Below are 21,014 nucleotides of genomic sequence, written 5' to 3' on the forward strand. Positions count from 1 at the left end.
TATCGGCCAAACATGATCCCACCCCAAAACATGACTGAGCCTCCATTGTGATGATGGCGTTCCAGATCACAGAATCGCTAATGCTTTCATGATATTTCCTCCAAGTACGAATACTTTTGTTGTATGGATGCAAACTTATGGAGAATTCATCAGAAAACAGTATATGATTCCATTCTTCCTGGCACCCTTCTCTATGATTTGTTGCTCAACTTACGCATGCTGTCCTGTGTTGTGCCTTGAGTGGAGCTTTCCACAAGGGTCTCCTTGATTGAAGGTTTATATTATGCAGTCGATTTCGAACCGTCTGGGTCGACACATTCACTCCAGTAGCTATGAAGAAATCAAGACACAAAGTGGTCGCCATGGCAATTGGCTTACGACAGGTCAAAAGTCGTACATACCTGTCCTGTCTGTTGATTGTTTTACGTACTGTTTGAGTATCTCTGCTCTTTCTCCACAGTCTGGAAACGTCACTTTGATGCATTCTTACACGAGCAGCGACAACCACTTGTCGCATACTTTCTTGCAGAAAGTTACAATTTTAATCTGGTCCACAGCTGAAATAGGTACTCTTGTCATATTTACTGTGCACTGAATGCTGCATTCACCCTTACCAAATGTACAGGTGAATTTGATAAAAATTCCAGGCTGAACAAACCCTCCCTGTCTTAAAGGCTTTGAATCTTTGCTCAGTTCAAAGCAACATACCTTTCTTAAATTGCACTAAGAACAATCGTATGTAAACATGATTGACGTAGCATACTGGTAACATAAAATATGTATACTTGCAATATGCAATTTTTAGCACTGTATTTCAATGCTTTTATAGTGTAAATCCGATTAATACCATATCTGATCAAAGTCACTGTGAATAATTACATGTCTAATCGATAACAAGTGTTTTTTGGATTTTAGCCCTTCAAATTCATTTCGATTTATCGTCCATGTACGAGGAATAAATTATATTTGACTAAAACTGAATATATTAAGTTCTCATTACATGAAGGCCTTCATTTTGAACTGACTTACACACCAATGCTGTGCAGGGAAGGATGTATTTTTGGTCAATACTAGACACTCTGACATGACAGGCTTCCCTGACTGTGTGGTCAGCATGATCAGGACCGCAGTGCAGATATTACAAGAGAAGTACACGACAAGGGACAAACACCCAGTCCCGTAGAATGAGATAAATCTCCGTCCATGCTGGGAATCAAACCTCAGACAACTTGGTTGAGAATAACATGTGATATCCACAGATCCATAGCAGAGGATATTATATGAAGTACAAAAACAAATACCGTATGGTAATAGAAAATTTGATTTCTAGAGTTCACAAAAATAAAATATTTAATGATTTTGTAACAGGTATAAAAAGAGTGGCTTTTGGCCTTCTATTCCTCTGTCTGTCCAATATGTGATTTTCGCCTGAAATATTGGACGTACTTTTTTCTCAAAATGAATCATATAGGCCTAAATTGCACTATAATGAAACAATATGTTATTGTGTACCTTCTATAAAGAAGAAGGCACAAAAAGGATATCAGCATCCATTGCTGTGGAGTAATGGTTGGTAAGTCTGACCATGAAATGTTACTACCTTGCATTTCTTTAACTTTATAGAATTTATGTTTTATATTTCTACAAGCACCTGCTTAAATACAGCTGGCAAATTTTTTCTTGATTTTGGCAGAAGATATTATATTTTGTCTCATTTCAAAATACTTCAAAATACCATTAGATAAGTTATATTTGTTTCAATTACACAAAAGATTTATATTTTTTCTTCATGTAATATTTTAACCAATTCTTGTTTATTATTACTGATGACATTCCTCCAGGATTCCATTGGAGGATTTTTATTTAATTTTACTGGTTGATGGTGTGTCCAGCTCTTTTCCCAAAGTAGTACCGGTACCTGCCCAGAGATCCAACTGGGAGACTACCAGTATTTTACTTGAGAATAATTTTACTATGGAAAACTCCTTCATAGCACTTTGAGTGTTGGCCGTTTTGTCTCAGTTCAGAGAGCAACATGTGGAGGCGGCCTACTCCACTAATGCTATAAATAATATTTTTGTTTGAACAACACTCAAAACAGTATTACTTAACAGTGTAATTTCTTCTTAGCTTTGAGCGAACTGCCTGCCTTCCTTGTGAAGGATGGAGGTCTCAACTCTGGATTTATGTTGGCGCACTGTACAGCAGCTTCACTGGGTATGTTTCCTTAAAAGTTACAAGTTTACAGTTTAACATAGTAATACTTTACAAAGTTCTATTACCTACCAGTAATTCATTTAATCATTTTGTCAGAAGGAGACATTGTGATTAACCATACAGTCGTCACGTGCAATTCAAAGTTACAGAAGGTTGTGGAAGGTCCAACAGATGCCATTAAGTTTTCAAGCAATTTAAGTTATTTCAAGTAGTCACATAGGATTGAAATTAATTTTTAGACATGACAGCAGGTTGAATATCAATTATTTAATTTAATATATTGATATTCAGAATTTATCAATAATAAATATTTAATATCTACAGAAATAGTTGAATTGAAAAATCAGCATAAAAGCATATAGCTAACACAGGGGTACAAAAGTGTTTCATTTTAATAACACACAGTCAAAAGAACACTATGTGGAACTACAATCTGAACAAATCTGTTGGACATGTCCGAGACAAATGCATTTATCTACAAAATCTGCAAGTGTATTTTGTGGCCCTGTTCTTCAAACTTATAACTTATCCTCTTGGTGTTTGGACCAGCATCTGTTTCAATTGCAGTTCATGTGTTTGTGTACATATCAGAAATTTCCTGTTTGAGGACTACTGGTAGCAAAGAGAGCTGTAAGCAAACATGCAAATAGTTATCAGGAAGACCACAAACAAACTTTTTAGAAAGCGACTCCAATACCTGACATCAGTTTTACTGTTTCGCTAGAAACAAATTTTAGAATTAATACCCACACACCTGGTATAGGCTACTGTAAAACAATACTATAGGGCATCAAATTTTACACCCTTAGAATAAGGCTACTAGATTTTTTACTTGAAATCTGAAGACACCAGTCAGCTCCACAATACAGTCACTACATTATCATTATTATTATTATTATTATTATTATTATTATTATTATTATTAGTATTAATTATTATTATTAAACAGTTATATTACCGGTTGTTCTGTATGGCTGTGAAACTTGGACTCTCACTTTGAGAGAGGAACAGAGATTGAGGGTTTTTGAGAATAAGGTTCTTAGGAAAATATTTGGGACTAAGAGGGATGAAGTTACAGGAGAATGGAGAAAGTTACACAACGCAGAGCTGCACGCATTGTATCCTTCACCTGACATAATTAGGAATATTAAATCCAGACGTTTGAGATGGGCAGGGCATGTAGCACGTATGGGCGAATCCAGAAATGCATATAGAGTGTTAGTTGGGAGGCCAGAGGGGAAAAGACCTTTGGGGAGGCCGAGACGCAGATGGGAAGATAATATTAAAATGGATTTGAGGGCGGTGGGATATGATGGTAGGGACTGGATTAATCTTACTCAGGATAGGGACCAATGGTGGGCTTATATGAGGGCGGCAATGAACCTCCGGGTTCCTTAAAAGCCAGTAAGTAAGTAAGTAAGTATTATTATTATTATTATTATTATTATTATTATTATTATTATTATTATTATTATCGTCATCGTCGTCGTCATCGTCTTAAACAGTGTCACCTTTCGTATTCCTATAAAGGACATGAGACATCACAAACTCTTCTATATTAGAATTTCTAAATCTTTCTCTCCAGTTTCCAGATGTATTAATGCTAACTTACATGTAGGCGATTTCGATCCATTCAATCTATAGAAGTATTGAACATGGCAATGTCTTTGCTAATATTACAGTACCTATTTCCATAATCTTTCTACACAAATTAGTAACACTTTCTGTAAGAATTAACTTCCTTCCATAACATATAATAGTATTAATTTTTGTAAATTAATCATTGTAATCAATGGCTGGGGGGATCATCGTGCTAATCACACGATACCTCCATTCTGGTTGGGTGATCGACCACCTCTGCTTCGGTATGTGGGCGTGAGGCCAGCAGCCGGCTGGTCAGTCTACACCCTTCACGGGCTGTAGCACCACGGATTATTTATTATTATTATTATTAATCATTGTAATCTGTGTTCTTCATTTTGTTATTATTTCAATTATTTAGTTAATTCATACCACAGTTTTTCATTTTATTGTATTAATAATGTATCACAGTGCTGGACTTTTATTGGCCAATGGGTGTTGTCCAGCACATAAATATCAATAAATAAAAACAAAAATAAAATAAAATGAATTATTATTATTATTATTATTATTATTATTATTATTATTATTATTATTATTATTATTATTATTATTATTACCGGTACCGGTATTATTATTATTAGGCCCTATTATTACTAAATTAAATTACTGCAATATTGAAACACAAAAGTGTAACAGTTCTGACCTAAAATCACACATATTTTTCTGATGAGTGTTCCTTTTTTTTAATATGTCTTATCTGGAAGTGATCTTTGTTGCAATTTTTCAGTAAGTCATGGGAAAGTTTGTAATGGCAATCAGCATGAATTCGATTGTTTTTGCACATAATCTTGAACGTTTTGCTGTCCATATCATATTCTTAGCTGAGACTATTGCCTCAACTTTCACCCTGGAACACGTGAACTTTGATTCATAGAACTTCTTCACTAGGCCACATGTACAGTTCATGGATCACAAAAGTACCTTCTTGTAGTACAATTCCCAATCATCCTTGTGTGGTACAACACTTCAGAAATAAGTGAACAATTTAGAGCAACCACTATCTATAGGTGACCACAGCAATTTTACATCTTTTTGTTGCCATATGTTCAGTAACAGAAGTTCTTCCACTACTGATAGTGGTGAAGAAATTTCGGTATAACGAACAGAAGGCGATATGGTCATTAATTCGACTCTTAAAAATGCTACCAACAATGCATCACAACACATTTAACTTTTTTACCATGACGCCATGGTGTGAGACATAAATCAAATTAATTTAGTAAAAGTGGAATATTTTGTATCATATTACTTAAAAATAATCGAGTTATGTGGAGTTATGTGGAGTATTCCAGGAAATTTACAAAGAAGTAATGAATTTTGTATATTCTTAATTATATTAAATTTGGGTGTAACATTTGTGTTCTGTTTAATTATAATTCTTTGATTAATTTCTAAAACATGAGGAGCAAAGACAGAAATGTTTTCAGGACAATATTCATATTAATTGTCATTCTTGTACATCTGACTGCTTGTAGTCTCAGAGAACAAGGCTCTGTGCCATCCAGCATCAGTAGACTCCCTCAGTACGAGTGCGGGGACAGAAGACCACGTGTCCATGGGATGCTTTGCTGCTAGGAAAGCTGTGCAGGTGAGGAACAACTACGAAAATATGAGCAACAAAAGAGATAACAATAAGCTCTTTCTAAATTTCGTGTTATTCGCTTTGCGACTCTTCTACATTTACAATGTCGAAGCATGGAGCATAAACAAATTTAACACTAGCAAAGGAAGTTAAAGTGTTTTCTTCTATTGGTACCAGTAGCCTAATTTTTGTGTGGATGTGAATAAAACATGAAAAATGTATAACGTAAAATGCACTGCACATCCATTACCGGTATTCATTACTGTATATGAGTGTAAGGGAGAGTTGGATAAAAGAGTATAGTTGGACAAAACGGGATACCTCTCTCTGAGAGTTTGAGGGATGGTGCTATGTTACAGGTAACAACTGAAATAGTTGACAAATTGTACAATGACCTGTGGGAGCCAGTTTGAAGCTATAGCTTATTCTGTGTTGCTCGCAGCAAATTATTCTTTTAGAAAAGGAATTTTAACAATTTATGCGCACAATTTTTCGTGATATGAATGTAATTAGTGCATGCCAATGACAAACACCACCAAAACTGTAAGTACACCATTTCAATTTACCTTTATTTCTGTTTTTAAGCAACTGACGATTTCATTTTTAACCTCCTTGGTTAGCTTGTACCAGGTTCATTTTCTCAAACGTGAGCAGTTGGACAAAACAGGGTACCTACTGGAGTGGTCTGACAAAACTGGGTACCATGTTTTGTCCAACTGTTTAAATTTCTACCTTTATTTACGACATTCTCTCTTTTTCCCATATCCTAAACAACACCAAACAGTTCATAATATTTAACACATGATTCCAAGCAAAATAAAAGCTTATGGTGTCTAAACAAAAATCTATAAGAACTACTATGTGACGGTCATGTGGTTGGATGGGATATACCTTAAGGCAAGCAAGGAATTTCAGGTGCCGCAATCAACTCTGGAAGCAAGAGTCGCAAAAGTGAGAAAAAAATGGAATGTCTGTGCATTGAAGAAAGATAGGTCTGTGCGTGAATGAATGGGGTGGGGTAATTTGATTAGGATGCAAATTAGCATTAATATCCAATGTCCACTTAGGCTTACACATCCTTTCTGTATATAAATAATGAAAGGCCAAAATTTTCTACCACAAACTTAATTTATCAAATTCCCCCCCCCCCCATGGATATTTCAAAATTATCTCATGGAGAAAGAACCACTAGAAACACCTCGAGGTGAGGAAAGACTACAGTGTTGATATTGTCACCAAATAAGAACCAACTTATGGAAAAGGAATTAGATCTAAAGAGGAAAAAAGGAAAAGCAGATTTGAAGATTCTTTCAGAGAGTCTTAAAGAAAGCAGGAAAATCAGAAGGAAATTGTTCTCGAGGCAAAGAAAAGAAGGAAGTGATTCGAGCTCTGAGGGTAAAGATGAGACTTCCTGCCTTTACTAAACAGAACTTCACTCAGAATCAGCATCTAACGAAGAATGGAGTATCTGTTGTCAATGTAAAAACTGAGCCCATAAACAGTGCAGTGGGTCGGCCTGGGTGGCGCAGTCGGTAGAGTGCCAGCCTTCAGTGCCCGAAGTTGAGAGTTCGATCCCAGCCCAGATCAATGGCATTTAAGTGTGCTTAAGAGCGACAGACTCATGTCAGTAGATTTACTGGAACGTAAAAAACTCCTACAGAATAACATTTTGGCACACGCGATGCTGATATAACCTTGACAGTTGCGAGCGTTGTAAAATAAAACAATTTTTAACAGTGCAGTGGTGCTGATGAGAACGATTAAATAATAATTTGTGACTATTATGCTCAAAATCTCAGTCTAGAGAACTGTTAATACTGTATTGCTATTTAATACTCCTATGCCATTATTTATGCTCCCTGTCATGATTATTTTGAATCTTGAATTTATATGTTCCAATTTTGTTTCCATTCTTTCAAATTTTGAAAATATTGACTATTATCACTATTACGAATTTATTCTACCATTTTCGAACAAATATTTTAGGTAATAATATTTTTATGAGGTATTTATGTCGCTATTTGTGTTTTTTTTATTCTGTTTGTGTCTTAAATTAAAGTCTTGATAGCTTCACATCACTTAGAAATGAGAAACAGGCAATTTTACATTGATTTAGATGCCTAACCTGTTTTATCCTACCAGTTCGGCAAAATGGGGTGATTTGACACCTCTGGAAAAAGATATTGTTTCTCAAAAGCTGTTACCAATGAATAAATCTTAGTTACAAAGTAAAGATTAATTTTTGATCCTACAGAATTTATCTGTTATGGTAGCAATAGTTATTAGAGGAGAAAAATTCGCTCTGGGACCGGGGATTAAACCCGGGTCCTTCGTTCTACGTACCAAGCGCTCTAACCACTGAGCTCAGTGGTTAGACTTGGGTTCGATCCCCAGTGCCAGAGTGAATTTTTCTCCTCTAATAATTATTATCATAGTCATTGTATATTGAGATGGATAACTGCTTAATGTGATAAAAGAAAAAAAAAAAATGTGTGTGTGCATGCATGCAGGCGTGCGTGCGCATGGCCATGTCATGTACTGCTCTGGGTAGAGCAGTAGCTCATTACGGTTCATTTGTGTAAATAATAATAATTATAATAGTAGTAGTAATAATAATAATAATGTACATGACCAAATAAAATTACAAATCTTATAGAAAAGCATGCATTTTGAAAACACAATAAGTAAGTTTATACCTAATGGTAAAATTGAGATAAATATTATAAATTTTATTACAGATATTTATCCTGAGTTGCTACTAAATTGCTTGGTTAATAAAGAAAATTAGCATTTTTCAACAAAGTTAAATGCTATGTAAAGATTAATTTTTTGGTCCTACAGAATTTATCTGTTATGGTGACAATGATTGTTAGAGGAGAAAAATTCGCTCTGGCGCCGGGGATCGAACCAGTGTCCTCGGTTCTACATGCAAAGTGCCCTAACCACTGAGCTACGTTGAAGCTCAATCCACCAAGTCACTCAATTGAGTGCACTCCTTGTATCATGACAGTTGACTTAATATATGTCAACATATACGTCGAACATGGAGTAAGACCACATAGGGAAAACACTAGAGGAGGGAGATTCGATCCCGTGCAGTGGATTGAGCTTCAGCATAGCTCAGTGGTTAGAGCATTTGGTACGTAGAACCAATGACCCGGGTTCAATCCCCGGCGCCAGAGTGAATTTTTCTCCTCTAACAATCAGTGTCATCGTAAAGTGTCTTTTGTGTTTTACAAAGGAATAGTGCCATTAATGTTGTACCGTAAATAATGTCGACAGAAATATTTATTAATTAAGTCCACTAAATTTAATATGTTTAACTGTGAATCATCCACCATAAATTTCATGCCTTCTCAAGGTTTATATTGTATATAAATGGATGCTAACAACTCTTGTTATTGACATGATATGACATCCTTTACTATTTTTAGGTTGTGGAGAACGTAGAAAGGGTAATAGCTATAGAACTTCTAGCTGCATGCCAAGCTATCGAGTTCCTACGGCCTCTTAAAACAACAGTTCCTCTGGAGGAAGTGTATAATGTAGTCCGAAGTGTTGTTAGGTGAGTTATTTCATAAATATCTAACTTTGAAAATTTGTACTGCATATGAACAGTTGAGCAGTATTCAACCACATGACTTTTGTCTCATCTGCAAGGTGTCTTATCACAGGCAGTTATTGTATGTTAGTAATAAAGATGAATAGACTAGAGTCGAGTCATATCTATTTTTCTTTACCAGTACCATACTTTCTCTTTTGCAAAGCAAAGTCAAAAGACGTAAGTCAAAAGACAAAGCAATAGCATTTGTGGAGGTGTATCAAACTCTACAATTTGGAATTTCTCATTAGAGATCTTTCCTTCTCCACTCTGTCCTAGATCTGTGAAAACACAAACTTGTATTCTAAGAGTGTAAACTTTTGTTGTTTTGCGTTTTCTCTGTTTCGGCTTCAATTCGCCTCTTCACCTAGAGAAGTGTGATGACAAAAATTCTGTCCATCACTACTCTAGAACAGAGTGGAGAAGGAAAGATTTCTAATGAGAAATTTCAAATTGTAGAGTTTAATACTTGTTCCATTACTGAGTAAACACAAAGAACTACATGGATCAATTAAATTAAATTAATCCATTCCACAATGGAGTGCTTTTATGTGATTTGTTTGCCTTAAAGTGATCACAATGTGAAAGTGAATATGTAAAAAGCATTGTGTACTCGGAGAAAATTCGGAACCTGTACCCAGTGAGGGAAGTGAGATGGTATGCGATGGTATGGAATACTGCTACTGGTTTCTATGGCCAGAAAACATACCGTTAGTGAAAAATGACATACTGTCACTGACAAAATGTGATCGTAAAAATTTGTTTATACATTTCTTTATAGCAAAGAGTACTATCTGTTTGATTCGTAAATCTAAACCACAGCCTTCTGGAACTGTATTCAGTGTGTATTTAGACATGCTTATTTGATAAGCTCAACCCCTGAAATGTTTACAACGGTAGTATTTCAAGTATAGAAGGCTGTGGTCTGTAACTTGTGATGGCCATTGTTGCCTATTTAGTGAGGCACTTTGAAGCTTTAACATTATTTTAAATGATAATTCTCAAAGGACGTTGTAAAATGATCTAGTAAATAGCTGAAGTAAATTGAAATTATTTTATTAAGAAATGTAATGTGTTGTATAAGCTTCAATGATTCGCGTTACTGACTGCACGAAACAATTTATTGTATACATCATTTATGTCTATGTTGTAAGGGAGGGTGTATGCCTTTTTTTAAATCGAGGTATACCAGAGGAAAATCTTGGGGTAGCATACCACTTCTGGTTTTTCCCCACTTCCCTCACTGCCTGTACAACTTGAAAGAGAGGCTCACTGATGCAATAGCAGCCATCACATTTGACATGATTCAGCATGCTTGGAAAGAAGCCTAGTATCGTCTGACGTCAATAAACCTATGAGTGATTCTCAAATTGAGACTCATTGTTATTATGGTAGGAAATAAAGCTTGATGAATTATTTGTACTTTTAAAGAAAAATAACTTAGCCTATTTTGATGAATTTAAATACTATTATAGTCACAATCATGCCATGGTATGAAAGAAAAATTTCACAACCTCGAGCGGGAATCGAACCTGCGACTTCCTGTTCTCCGGTCAGGCACTCTACCACTGAGCTATCGAGTTCGTCTCACGCCAAAGGCTTGGAATTATCCTTTCATACTGGCGACTCTGTTATAGAGTACTGTCCATAGACCATGGCATGATTGTGACTATAATAGTATTTAAATTCATTAATATGTCACATCAACGGACGTGTATACGTCACCAAACATCGTAAGATGAAGATTAGCCTATTTTGTTTCGTTATTTTGCAAGTTATACCAGTATGAAATCCTGGACATTATATTTGATTACACTCAAAAACTTTTAAGGCTTTGCTTTTTCGAGGGCAGGACCAGGGACAAATCCATACACTTAGGTATATATTGTCCCATTTTGAGCCCTATATACACACAGTGATTGTCCAAGTCAACAGGTGGCCCAGGTGGCGTTCATGAATCTGACGTTGACAGGTGAGCCATCCTGCTTCAGACCTGGCACAGCCAAGTCCCATCCTCAAACAATACCTGATAAGTCTTAGGTTCAGAAGCCCCAAACCTGTACTACCTCAAATACTTCACTCAAGCCCAGTATTGCAGATAATAGATGAACTGAGGTGAGGTGGAATGTGTTGATGGAATGAAAGCGAGAAATGGGAGTAGGGCCTACTCCGAGAAAAATTCTCTGCAATGTCAGCTTTCTCCACTATAAATTCCATCATGATTAGGACTGGTACCAGTATTGAATTCGGGATGTCTGAATGGAAGACCAGTGTCTAGCACTGAATCATAGACGCAGCTAATGTTTACTCACATATACTTCTAAACTTTGTATTAATTTCCCATATCTTTACAGGATGTAAGATAAAAAATTTACCTTAATTTATTAGGCCTATTCACAGTGAACCTGTACTCACTGTACCGGTACTTATCGTGTATCCCTAACTTCAGTACCTGATGATTAAATTCTCACCTATAGTTAAGTTTCCTGCATGTTAAATTTATCACAAATTATCATGGCTAAATCTCTCTTTTTTTTCTTTGCTAATTTTATTTTGAAGGCCATGGGATAAGGACCGATACATGGCTCCCGACATTGCAGAAGTGACTAATCTCCTGCTGGAAGACAAGGTTTGGGGAGCTGTGCAACATCACATTGCTTACTATCATGCTCCAGAGGTAAATAATGTTCCTGTGAAAGATAATGTTGCAATTATTGTTGTTAAATCTTTGATTAATGATTACCCTACTTATTTTTTACATATTGAAATCAAAGAAAAATATAATATTATTGGGAGAAAGCAGTTGGTAATACTGACTAAATTTCAATATACTATTAACTTAATAATCCTTTTCATGATTAACTTTCAAAAAGAATATATTGTGTAACCAATTATGATACACAAAAACACAGTTCCAAATAAGGGAAGAACAGTTTCGAATTTCTAAATGTATGGTAATATCATATTGGTTTGACAAATACGTGTGAACTATATTTTTATACCTTAAGTAGAATTGGGTCTACATTTAAATGACTTACAAAATGGCTTTTAGAGGACCCAGAGGTTCAGTGCCACCCTTACATAAACCCGTCATCGGTCCCTATCCTGAGCAAGATTAAGCCAGTCCCTACCATCATATCCCAACTCCTTCTAATCCATAACCCTTCCATCTATGTCTCATTCTCCCCAAAGGTCTTCTTCCCTCGAGTCTCCCAACTAACACTCTATACATGTCATTTCTGGATTCGTCCATACTTGCTACATCCTCTGCCCATCTCAAACATCTGGATTTAATGTTACAGTACTAATTACATTTTTACATAACATCACTTCAAAATAGCCTTAAATATAGCAGTGAAGTGATATTCAATCAAAAACATATGAATTATTAACTAGAAGCGTGCAAATGAGATTTAATGAAATGAAATACAATGTGTTGGACTTACAACGAGATGACAACATTCGAGAAAGAGTGTGCACATTTCCAATATAGTGAATAACATCATATAATATTAATAAAATTGGAGCAGTCGCGTCCACAGAATGAACAAAAGTCATCTTCCATATTTATTCTTTTCTTATCATCCAACTTCTGGAAAGACTGAGACAGTGTTAGAAAGATCAAGAGCAACTTGTGATCAATAGAGACAGGCCTTAATGGTGTTAAATCTAATTTCGTTTATGATTATGATGATGATAATGATTGTGATGAAAAAGAAAATTGTGATATCTCAAGTACCAATCCATAAATTAGCAAAATACAAATTTCGAGAAACTTATATAAATTCAATTACACAGTACATACCAAGAGGGCTTTATTATAGTCTTCTTGGTATATACGAGACCCATATTTCGTCAAAAGTGCGGTACCCTTTCCAACCCAACTGCCTTTCTCATTATACAGTAATGTTTTGATCGACTATAAAGTTCTCGCTTCATGTATGTTTCGTGTACCGTATGTGATCAGAATTAGACTTTTAAGTAGGCCTATTCCATCATGTCCTGGAACATAACATTTCCAACGTTTAGGAACTATTTACAGGTTGCATCATCAGGGCAGATAGATAAGACCAGATGGTTACCTAGAACTCTGTTGTGTCTGGTTACTCATATGACTGAGTCTAGGACATGGTAGAATACCCCTAAGTCTAATTCTGATCTTTTTACTTCATATTTTTCAGACATCCTCCAAGTATACTTATAACAATGTTCTTTCTCTATTAAAAAATAAAATATGCAAACAAAATGAACAAATAACAAGAATATGAATCATTATTTAGGATTAATCAATTACTCTAAATACTTAAAGTACATATGGATAAACAAATGGATGAACAGGTAAATAAATAATTGAGATATGGTCGGCGTTACTTCTCAAAAATAGAATAATTTGAGAAAATATCTTTCTCTTATTCAGAGACTGGACATTTTGATTGTATGAGTTTTGAACTTGCATTAGAAATTCACAAGTATTGAGATTCCCTAGTTATATGGACAAAATGGAGAAGACACAGGACGTAAGCCTACACTCAGTCCCCATAAAATGGAATACGGGTGCACTGGATTAGTAGCTTTCTCTTATTTAAAAGGAGGTCTTAAACCTTTGAGAGGTCACACGAGTAAAAGTTATGTAATGGATCGCACACAGTCTAATCGACTGTGCACACAAAATGAAAGAAAATTGGTATTTTCCACTAATGTTTATTGGTCAAAGCTTACAAGAACACTATTTCAGTGTTCATTTAGTCAGTACAACTAATTAAATTAACTTAAAATAAAAAAAAAAAAATAAGATGACCGAATCCTACATTATGCTCTACTCTGACATGAAACTGTTATTTTTCTCTAACGTTTGTTGATCAAAACTTATAAAAACATTATTTCAATGATAATCCATGTTGAATCTTTCGTACACTACTTTTAACATTTGAATATAAATAACTGATTAAATGGCGATCTTATTCGTGTTAATTATGTTAATTAACACGAGTAAGATCGCCATTTAATCAATTATTTATTTCAGTGTTAATCTATTTGTTACAATTGTTAGCGTGAAATAATTCAATGAACTAAAAAAAGAAAAAAAAAAACAAACAAATAAGATGGTCAAATCCTAAATCATAATCTCTAGATTGTGCATATGATTCTTGTGTGTCTGCTGTGGAAAAGAACGTACATCTTACAAATTTTACACACGTTAATCACTACCGGCACTTTCTTCAGGATTAGCACAAGCAGTGCATGTTGACTGCGTAAGTTCTTTACATAATATAACAGTGACATACACTACATCTATTCTTGACTTACGATTTCTCTTCCAATCACAGAGGTGGCACCTTCCTCTTCCTCTTCCTCTTCCTCTTCCTCTCCTCCTCCTCCTCCTCCTCCTCCTCCTCCTCCTCCTCCTTCTTCTTCTTCTTCGGATGGAGGTGGTTTTCTTTCTTCTATAGTTCCAGTCATTTCTCTAATATTTCTCTTCAGTTGAGTGGCATAACTCTTTGCTGAGGGTTTGTAGGAATTTCCTTCGAACCATGTCAAACTGACCAAGATTGTGTTTCAGTATTAATGAAACTATTGATTTCTACTATGTTCAGCAGCATGAAGAACAGAGTTAGAGACTAGTGGTTACTGGTCCTTGCCACCGAGTTCCTAGCCTTGTAGGCTACTGGTCCACCGTGTCCACTTCTCCTGTTGTTGAGTTATAAAACATCAACATGTAAGGCTTCTTATACTCTCCAGAGTCTGGATCAATGTCATCGCTATGGCGCCTTGTGAATAAGAGCAATACCACCTTTTTCTTTTTCGGACAGTAGGAAAGTAAGAGATTTTTCTTTGGTGAACCCAGACATAATGCTGCGTCTACTGGGGAAAAGAACGTACATCCTACAAATCTTACACATCTTCGTAACTACCAACATTTACTTCAGGAATAGCACAAGCAGTGTATGTTGACTGCATATGTTCTTTACATATATAGCGGCGACACACATTACATCTGTTCTTCAATTTCAATTCTCGTAATATTGTGCACATCTCTAGGATGGCTGTAATTTGGTCGTACTTTTTCAATTCTTTCTTTAGTAACGTTAAAGATTTCATCAATGATAGCGTCGGTAAAAATAATTTGAATCACTCTAGTGGAGTGGATATTGCTACCAGTTTTATGCCAGGCAAAAAAAACCTTACTAAATTATGTTATGTTATGTGGTGGACAGCACCTTTTCCTATATAAGATGGACCAGAAACAATGCCTTCTTCCGTCTAACTGCCCCTGCTTCCTTTCTTGTTTCTTCTTTCCGAGCCAATTCCTTTTTTTATACTGTCTATTAGTTTTCTTATCATTTTTTTTACTCCATCAATCTTTATGCATAATTATATTAGAAAACAGGTAGTGAGAATAAAATAGCACCCAGAAATAAATGTATGTACTGTATATACGAGAAACTACAAATTTCAGAAGCTACAAAATTTATATGCCAGGTCACAACTAAACTGGCTTGTGTAATGGGTCATGCACGGTCGAAGCAACCAGGTCTATATGGAAACCATTCCAAATCAAACTGGCCAATAGCAAAGCTCATGACAACAATCACCACGAGACTTATGAAAGGTACCGAAGGGATGAACGGCAGAACTCAAGTAACCTTGAAGCAGGAGTTAAAAGTTTATCACGCACGGTCGAATAGACATGTGCAATCTCTGAAGGGTTAAAAGAGACAAACTGTATTTGGTGATTAGAAATGTTATATGATATTAAATGTGAAATGTAAGCTATGATCTGTGCAATGATTGCAGGAGGTGGAAACGCGCGTGTTCAGCCCTACTGCTGTGATGGTTGGCGACAAACAGAGAGACCGACCACAGTCTGAGGCTCCAACCAAGAAACGACGCTTGGAGTAACTTTTATTGCCTTTACAATCTGTCCATTAACCACAAAAGTTGGACGTGCAATAGCTTGCTTACACCACAGTGAATATTTAACGATTTTAGAGAGTTACAAGAAATGATGATGGACTCATTTGACAAGGATCACACTACTCACTTACTCTTCAGCTACTAACATAGACCACTAACCCTGGATGACGGTGTTTGCTTATGTCTAATAACCACGAAACTTTGTTTTTATTAGTATTGTTTTTGATAACTATTGGAATTTGCTATCTTAGTGACCTACTAATTTCCATTTCATCATTACGTAAATTAAAGAGAAAGTAGTGAGACACTGTAAAATATGCAATCCGAAATTTTACGAAAATATTAGTTTCCAGCATATCTTATGTCGAAATAGTTTTTGTTTCACATGCCATTAGTTGTCCGACTATGTTCACCGTTTTCTTCTAAACTAATGGTGGACTTAATCGTAGTTCATACTCAGTCTACGAGTAAATTCATCTGAAAAGTATGTGCATGAGATATAATTTTTATTCCAAAAGGGATTATTCAAAGCCCTTATACCAGAACTGGCAAAACAAAGATTTATTCCAAATGAGCTCTGAAGATTTTCTTTTTCATTTTTATTACACAAGAAGAACTGTTAAATGTTTATTTGAAGTAATTACAGGATGATTTAGTCGGAGCACCTCACTGCCAGTTATACAATGGGTTTGTCATGTAAAATCACAGTAAATTCAGTAGCACTTACCAACGGATGAAAACATCTCTTCTTCATAGCTGTAAGGAGAGAAGATGTACGGTAAACAAACAATGGTACCTACTGCAAGTTCTGCTCTGCAAAACACACTACACCCTGTCATACTCAGACCTTATGGTGAAGCATGCGTTTATATTTCCATAACAGCAATGCCAAAACATCCATTAGGTATTTAAAGTGATATATTAATAATGAATTGCAATATTAAAATACTCTTAAACTGTAAACGTGACAGAGATATTATGCAAAATTATTTATTGGAACCGAGAACTGTTAATATAAAGACGTTTATGCAATGTGTATTTCTAAATGCATTTGAAAGATAATGGGATCAATAATTTATTATCATTTACAGTAATTATACCTGGAAAATCTAAGCACAAAGGTACAACATGGTAGAGGACTTCTCCATATTATGCTAAGGATTCATCCCTTACAGGACTGTCATTGATGATCACCCTGTAGTCAGCCTCGGTAGCACAGTCGGTATAGTGCTGGCCTTCTGCGCTCAAGGTTGTGGGTTCGATCCTGGCCCAGATTGATGGCATTTAAGTGTGTTTAAATGCGACAGACTCATGTCAGTAGATTTACTGACATGTAAAAGAACTCCTGCGGGAAAAAATTCCAGCAAACCAACGATGCTGATATAACCTCTGCAGTTGCGAGCATAGTTAAGTAAACCATAATTTAATTTTCTTCCACCCTGTACACTCAATATACCACTGTGATCGAAAAGTTCCCGAAGTATTGTTATTAATAAGATGTGATAGTACCTACAATATGTTTTCTTTTTTCACACATTGATTCCAAAAAAAATATCTTCATTTGTAACTTTCAGAACTTTCTCAGAATTATATTTAATTGATTCTATGAAATCAAATCGTTTTTCTCTCATGAATAATTAAGTGTGGGAGACAGATGAAAGTCTGTTGGACCAAATCAAGAAAATAGGACGAGTTGGCCTCGGTAGCATAGTTGGTATAGAGCTGGCCTTCTATGCTCGAGGTTGCAGGTTCGATCTCGGCCCAGGTCAATGGCAACTCAATGTGTTTAATTGCGACAGGCTTATGTCAGTAGATTTACTGGCATGTAAAAGAACTCCTGTGGGGCAAAATTCCGGCACACCGGCGACACTGATATAACCTCTGCAGTTGCGAGCATCATTAAATAAACCATAATTTTAAAATTTTAAGGATGACAGAGAAACACAGAATTACTGAATTTTAATACATATATTGTGAGGGCATAGTGGGCTGGTGCAAGATGCAGGACTTAAGTTGCACCACAGTGTCAGCCCTTTCCTTCTCACTTATTCCTTTAATCTCTCCAGAATCATTTTGCAATCGTCTGATGCTATGGAGCATATTTGTGAAGTATAGTATTTAACGACTCAAAGAAAACCAACATCGTTTTCACATTGGACTGATTTTTCCTTCATTTTTCAGTCATGATGAACTCATGATCCTTTTTTATTGGTTCTTTCACGACGCAGTATCAATGGCTCCTTCCTATAAATAGTCTATCAAAGTAATACCTTGGGCATCCCAAAAAACAGAAAGCAAAACCTTGCCTGCTAATGGCTGCACCTTGAATTTTTTAGGAATCAGTGAACCCTTATGTTTCCACTCCATACTTTGAATTTTGGTTTTAGGGTCATAGTGGTGAACCATGTCTCTTCATAGTCACATACCGTTCAAGATTTATTTATTTCTTTTTTGTTGTTTTCTCTAAAATTAGTTAAATGCTGCTTGTAGAGCACTGTTCTTTGTCGTTTTTGCGTTGGTGTCAACATTCGAGGCACCCAACTTGTAGTTATTTTTTTCATGCCCAATTCGTTTACCAAAATACTGTGCACACTATGGTATGAAAAGCCCGTTTCCTCTACTATATCCCTAATGATGATTCATCGATTTGCAGCACTAAATCATGCATTTTATTGTTGTGACAGTTCTCAAAGGGCCGTCACCATGTTAATCTTCACAATGTTCTCCTACATTTAAAAATTCGACACCGCCTTTTTACTATAACATAAGATACAGTAGATTCTCCCAAGATACCTGTCATATCTTGGAGAATTTCAGATGGTGCCATTCACTTCTTTTGCAGATATTTAATCACAGACCTTTGATCGAAATGCTCCATTTCTCTACTCATGCAGCACCTCTAGCCATTCAAAGACCTGCTACAAGCCAACATGGACATGTACAGACTTGCAACTTGGCATGTAGCCATAACACATTTCAGTCATTTGTGTGCCACAAAATAGAAATTTTAATCAACTATAAATAAGTCAGGGCTACAGCAAAGGGATCAACCCTCATACAAATTTGTTTGCAGACAGTTGACAATCGTAGGCATGAACTGTGTTTTAGCAGTCCAGACGAAGTCAGTGCGTTTAACGTGGGCCGGTTCTGGATTATTAGACGCCTCTGTGCTAGATATAATTGGCCACTCTAAACAATGCACATCGTGAGTACATTCACAGTTTAACCCAACCCATGGAAGCATATTAGTATGTTTTTTGACAAAACCATGTAATTGACAAAGAAAAATCCATAAAAATGTTTACATACAGTATTTATTTGAAGTTTATAAACATAGAAAATGTAAAAAATATATCTCTTCCTAGGTCCTCCTTGCCTTCTTCCATTTCTGTTTTTCCAAGTAACATATTTTTAAAAATCGGAAATTGTAAAACAATACGATTCCAACATGACAGACTGACGGGAAACAGACTGTTCATAATTTTGTAAATCTGTGGTTCTAAGGCTAAAGATGACATGTCGATTTTTGGCGAAAATGAGATTTTGCTATATGTTACGCATCTTGATGGTATCGTTATTTTGGCAGTTGACATGCATATCTCTATTATTTTTTCTCTCTAACCAGTTGTTATGAAACATGATTACTATGATTCTATATGGTCGTTCAAACTTTTAATGATCGCTCCTAGAAAACTGCCAGAAATGACAAGTCATATTTTGTCTACAATCTCTACATCAGTTTTCTATTCTAGCCAAGAGTAACATTCAGCTTTTCTCATGTATTTTATTTCTGCTGGTTTATTCTTTATGCACATTTTTAAATAATCTTTCAATTTATGGCTGATTTTTTATTTCACTCACATGAAATCAAATTTCCTAAATAGCTGAAAGTATTTACTTATTCTCTTATTTAGTTATTAATCACTATTTTGCTTCTTAATGGATTCAGTCCCTTAAATGCCTTGATTTTGTTTTCTTTAGCGAGATTCTTTATCCGTATTGTTATATTTTATTTAATGTAAATATAACTCTCTGCAAAATCTCTTCCACATCTGACATTATTGATCATCTGCAAATAATTATTAAGTTCTATATTTCAAGAGAGTGGAATACTTTATTATTCTTCGTTTTGTTACTTTGTTATTATTTCGTTCATGTATTACATATGTGTTAAAAGACTGTTACTGAAAGGGACATCCTTGGTGCACTCCTCTGTTAATCTTAGCTGAACTTGATAATTTGTTGAAATTCATTTTATAATTATTTTATTCTTGTTGTAGATATTCATTATTGTTTTATTAAGTGCTGTGGAACTTCTCTTTTCCATATGACTACACATTTATTATTATTATTATTATTTTTTTTAACAAAATCCCATTACTTCGTGTAAATAAGTGGTTGTAGTAGCAGTTATCACACCAATGTAGAACCTTTAAAGACTACCACTTGATAGCAAATAATAACAAGTTAGAAGGTCACAAGAGACACTATGAACACGTCAAAACGCAAGAATTGTAAGTAAAGCAGCACTCAAAAGATTGTAAAGGACATATTATATAGATACATCGAACTGCCCAAGAGGATAAAAGAACGGGCAGATGTACACATATATTTCGAATTGTTTTGAAGGCTAAAGGACACTTTTTTTTAAGAAACTTGAACAAAAATAGTACAAGGAATATTTTTCAGTATGTAATCAACCTGCATTAAAGAAACAAAATAAGCTTCAATACATACGAGTGTTATCTAGGAAAATAATAAAATACAATTTAGTACACAAATTAATTCTGTTACGAAAGATTTAATTTTTAATTCCACTTGCATTAAGACATTAATTGCTTCTCATGCTACTCTATTGGCGACATTTTGAGTGGCAAGGGGAAGACAGACGTCTCCACTGATCAGATTTTTATTTCAATTCAAGTTCACTACGAATTCACATTTCATAGCTAGCAACCATGGGCCTCAAGGACTATATAAATACCTTCTTTGTGGTAGCATGAAAGTAAAAGAATCATAAATTTATTTTCTTCTTTATTTTTGTTTATTTATCAG

General features: G+C 35.3%; 1 protein-coding gene across 1 annotated transcript in view; it reads left to right on the top strand.

Annotated features, from left to right (window-relative positions):
* The window catches only part of LOC138707818 (histidine ammonia-lyase-like), a 99,757-nt gene extending 80,484 nt beyond the window's left edge, over nt 1-19,273 (top strand). Inside the window, exons 13-17 of the mRNA XM_069837763.1 lie at nt 2,131-2,217; nt 5,337-5,449; nt 8,878-9,008; nt 11,604-11,721; nt 15,840-19,273. Of these exons, the coding sequence (XP_069693864.1) occupies nt 2,131-2,217; nt 5,337-5,449; nt 8,878-9,008; nt 11,604-11,721; nt 15,840-15,944 (554 nt within the window). The 3' untranslated portion in view covers nt 15,945-19,273. The remainder of the gene's footprint in view (nt 1-2,130; nt 2,218-5,336; nt 5,450-8,877; nt 9,009-11,603; nt 11,722-15,839) is intronic.
* Nucleotides 19,274-21,014: the final 1,741 nt, after the last annotated feature.

The sequence above is a fragment of the Periplaneta americana genome, chromosome 10, assembly GCF_040183065.1.
Source record: "Periplaneta americana isolate PAMFEO1 chromosome 10, P.americana_PAMFEO1_priV1, whole genome shotgun sequence".
Classification (NCBI taxonomy): Eukaryota; Metazoa; Arthropoda; class Insecta; order Blattodea; family Blattidae; genus Periplaneta; species Periplaneta americana.